At 41.5% G+C, this 4,486-nt stretch overlaps 1 protein-coding gene across 1 annotated transcript in view; it reads left to right on the top strand.

The window, feature by feature from the left end:
* Positions 1-4,065, top strand: part of LOC113827174 (oxygen-dependent choline dehydrogenase) — a 13,999-nt gene extending 9,934 nt beyond the window's left edge. Inside the window, exons 8-14 of the mRNA XM_027380071.2 lie at positions 270-383; positions 581-728; positions 1,234-1,397; positions 1,862-2,039; positions 2,339-2,412; positions 3,166-3,317; positions 3,850-4,065. Coding sequence (XP_027235872.2) covers positions 270-383; positions 581-728; positions 1,234-1,397; positions 1,862-2,039; positions 2,339-2,412; positions 3,166-3,317; positions 3,850-4,009 — 990 coding nt within the window. The 3' untranslated portion in view covers positions 4,010-4,065. The remainder of the gene's footprint in view (positions 1-269; positions 384-580; positions 729-1,233; positions 1,398-1,861; positions 2,040-2,338; positions 2,413-3,165; positions 3,318-3,849) is intronic.
* The last annotated feature ends 421 nt before the right edge of the window (positions 4,066-4,486 follow it).

The raw sequence follows: 4,486 nt of genomic DNA, 5'->3' as shown, positions 1-4,486 counted from the left end.
GTCTTTCTATTCGAGTGTAGACCCAACCACTCACTTTCTTTTTATATACCCTTTCTTTTATTTAACAACTCATTCTTCGTTCTTTTATTCATTCGTTTTTACTTTCCTCGCATTTTTTACACTAAGAATTGTGGGGAAGCACTGAAGTAAAGACATTTTTGTAAATAGTTCTGTGTAACGAAGGTTCCCCAGAGTAAGATGCCATTGATTGTTTATATCATTCATTATCATAACTTCCAGAAGTAAGATATGCTCTGTTATTGTTTCAGCTGAAGGTTGTAAAAGCTCGCAAAGAGGTGATACTGTCGGCAGGCGCTCTCTCCTCTCCCAAGGTGCTCATGCTGTCTGGCGTGGGGCCTGCCAAGCACCTCCACCAGCATGGGGTGAGTCCGACGGTGGTTTTACGCTGTTGAGTTACACAAGGAAAAGGAGAGAACTTTTACACGTACACGCGCACACGGACGCATACACAAACACGCACATACATATGTGCACACATACATATGTGTATGTATGTATATTTATTCTATTTCTATCTATTTATTCATCTATTCATCTAATATCAACTCACCCCCTTCAGATCGACGTCGTGGCGGACCTTCCTGGTGTGGGTCGCAACCTGCAGGATCACCTCAACGTCTATGGCCTCACGTGGACTGTCCGACCCGGCGTCGAGGAATCTCCCTCCGTCCTCTCTTCGCTCGATGATTACGTGAAGCGGAGACAAGGTGGGTTACTTAGGTAGTTGGCATGCAGTTCAAACGGTAGTTGGTGAATTACATTAATTTCACGAACAATCGTAGTTAGTGATGTATTTTTTTTATTATTATTATGTAAGGTTTAAGGTGTACTTGGGCTTCTAAGGTTGTGGTAAAGAAAAAGGGGGATATCAATATATTCTCGAGTTTATTTCTTTATTAAACAAGTGGACACCAGTAATAAATCACTGATCAGAGATTTACCGAAAATATGCTTGTATTATAGGTCATAAATTAGTGAAAATTACGGATAGACATCAAGAAGTCTTCATAGAGACGACTTTTGTACATTTCTTCAGCTGAGTATTAGTATCCAAAGAATCAAGAAAAAATATTGCAAGGAAATCGCTTACTAGATGTCGCTTTGATTTGCTGATTTATTTCCGTTTCTTTAGTTGTTTCTTTCTTTTGTTCTTGAGGAATTCTTGAGGAATTCTCTATGACGGAAGTTGTTTTTTTTATCTTTATCCCACAGGTCCCTATGCCACTCCCCTCGGCGACCAGAGCAGCGCCTGGGTGAGGGTGAGCGACGCCCCAGGGGACCCTCAGTGGCCCGACGTGCAGTACCTGTTGAGTTCGTCGACGCTGGCCACCGACAAGGGCATCTTCTCGCCGTCTTCCCTGGGCCTCGACCCTGTGGTGAGGTGAAGGGGCTGGAGGGGGTGGATGGATGGGCGAAGAGTGATGGAAAGATGATTGATGATTCTCCCTGTCCTTATTTTTTGTTAGATATTATGAGAGAGAGAGAGAGAGAGAGAGAAAGAGAGAGAGAGAGAGAGAGAGAGAGAGAGAGAGAGCATGGGTGAGAGAGAGACAGACAGATAATTAGTTATTATCATTATAGAAATAGTTATATTGATGAAAATGACAGTAATAATTTGCATATTCATTATAACTGCAATAATGATAATGATAATAATAATAATCATGACGATAATGACTAGACAGACAGATAAAGAATTCAGAGAAAGAAATCAGAAAGAGAAAAAAGAAAGGGAAGAAGGGAGGGAGAAAGACAGACAGAAAGAGAGAAAAAAAAGAAAACCAGAAAGAAAAACACAACACAACCGAAAACCAACGCGTCCTACCCACGTCTCCCGCAGCGCTACCGGTCCTACTTCGAGGACGTGCTTGGGGAGGAGGGCTTCTCGCTGCAACTCAACCTGATGCGCCCCTCGAGTCGTGGCAGCGTCGCCCTCCGCTCGCGAGATCCGAGGGACTATCCGCACATCGACTCCAACTTCCTCAGTCATCCGGACGACCTGAGAATCTTGGTGAATGGTAAGTGGCCATGTAGCGGATGGATATGTGTGTGTGTGGGGGGGGGGGGGGGGGTGGATGGGGAAATGTGTGGGTAGGGTGGGTGTGTGTGTGTGTGTGTGTGCGTGTCTGTGTGTGTGTGTGTGTGTGCGTGTCTGTGTCTGTGTCTGTGTGTGTGTGTGTGCGTGTCTGTGTGTGTGTGTGTCTGTGTGTGTGAGTGGGTGAGAGTTTAACTTCTTTCACAGTTTTTACGGCAAATATAGTTTATCCATTCCTGAAAAAGATATTAGTTCAGAACATTAATAACGTTCTCCAAACAGGAATAAAATTCGCATTGGCCATCGGAAATACTACTTCCATGAAAACCTGGCTTGGAGCCAGATTTCACGATAAGGTAAGTGTAATATATATATTTCTTTTATTTTCTTGTATTTCCATAATGTCATAAAATAAACGATACTGTTTGTATTTATCAAGAAAACAAACTACTTTTAAATACCTTATATTTTTCTCTCCAAACTTAATCGTTTAAAGCAGTTTCATACATGCATATCAAGCGAAACTAACGAAAATCACGCAATACCCATTTTAATTACGGACGAAATACAAAATATGAATTTCCATTTGACCAAACGACGTTAACCAACCAAGCACCTACGTCATAACTTTTCTTAATTTGTCTCCTTTTTTCCTAATTTTTTGTTTCTTTCCTAATTTGTCAATTTTTTTTCCTAATTTGTCTCTTTTTTCCTAATTTGTCTCATTTTTTTCCTAATTTGTCTCCTTTTTTCCTAATTTATCTCATTCCTTAATTTCTCATTTTTTCCTAATTTCTCTTTTTTTTCATTTGTCTCATTTTTTCATAATTTGTCTCATTTTTTCCCTAATTTGTCTCTTTTTTCCTAATTTGTCTCATTTTTTTCCTAATTTGTCTTTTTTATCTAATTTGTCTAATTTTTTCATAATTTGTCTCATTTTTTCCTAATTTGTCCCATTTTTTCCTAATTTCTCATTTTTTCCTGTCTTTTCCTAATTTTTTATCTTCCTAATTTCTCTCATTTTTTTCCTAATTTGTCTCATTTTTACCCTAATTTGTCTCATTTTTCCCCTAATTTGTCTCCTCTCCATATCTGACACACACCCTCAGCACCTTCCTGGTTGCGAGGATATTTACTACGGCACGGACGACTACTGGGGGTGCTACGTGCAACACATGGCTTCGAGCTACCTTCACCCAGCTGGCACTTGCAAGATGGGGCCCGAGGACGACCCTCTGAGTGTTGTGGATTCGAGACTCAGGTAAGAGCAGGGTTGGTGTGGGTTTTTAGCTTCGTGGTTGGGTATGTGGATGTTGGAAGAGGTTGATGTATGTTGGTTTGGTGGTTTGTTTTTTGTGTATGGGTCTTTTTATGTTTGTTAATTGTTTGTTTTCTCACTCTCTCCGTCACCTCTCTCCTTCTCTTTTCTCCTTATTTTCCCTTCTTTCCTTTTACCCGTTCCTTCTCTCCCTATTCACCTCTGTCCCACCCCCTTCCTCCCTCTCCCCCACTTTCTCCTTCTTTATCTCCCCACTCCCTCTCCCTTTCCCTCCTTCTTTATCTCTCCACTCCCTCTCCCCCACTTTCTCCGTCTTTATCTCCCCATTCCCTCTCCCTTTCCCTCCTTATCTCCTCCTACCTCTCCCCCACTTTCTCCTTTATCTCTCCACTCCCTCTCCCCCACTTTCTCCTTCTTTATCTCGCCACTCCCTCTCCCCCACTTTCTCCGTCTTTATCTCCCCACTCCCTCTCCCTTTCCCTCCTTCTCTCCTCCTACCTCTCTCCCCTCCCAGACTCCGCGGAGTGTCCGGAGTCCGAATAGTGGACGCCTCGATCATGCCAGTCATCGTCTCGGGGAACATGAACGCGCCCGTCATAATGATCGGAGAGAAATCAGCTGATATGATAAAGGACGATTGGGGCGCCTCGGCCATACTGGAGGCTTATGCGTAATGTTTGTTTTGTTTCGTTTTTCGTTATTTATATCTGATGTGAAATATATATGATGAGATGGGGTAGTTGTTTGTTATCCTGTATGTGAAGTCGGACGGATATCGGTGGAATAAACTGCAATACTGAATAAGGCATCAGGAAATTTGCGTCTGTACAGATATTGTAAGTAAGAGCACACACACACACACACACACACACACACACACACACACACACACACACACACACACACACACACACACACACACACACACACACACACACACACACACACACACACACACACACATATATATATATATATATATATATATATATATATATATATATATATATATATATATTGCAAATCTTAAAAAATGTCGAATCTTCTAGTGCTTAAAGAATGTTATTCCTTTCCATGGAAGTATTGCTTTGTATTTTGACGACTGCTGTGTTAACTGGTATAATAATGATAAACAACAATTTGCCAATAAT

The sequence above is a fragment of the Penaeus vannamei genome, chromosome 23, assembly GCF_042767895.1.
Source record: "Penaeus vannamei isolate JL-2024 chromosome 23, ASM4276789v1, whole genome shotgun sequence".
Classification (NCBI taxonomy): Eukaryota; Metazoa; Arthropoda; class Malacostraca; order Decapoda; family Penaeidae; genus Penaeus; species Penaeus vannamei.
The sequence above is the reverse complement of the archived record's forward strand: the minus strand, read 5'-3'. Positions and strand labels throughout refer to the sequence as shown.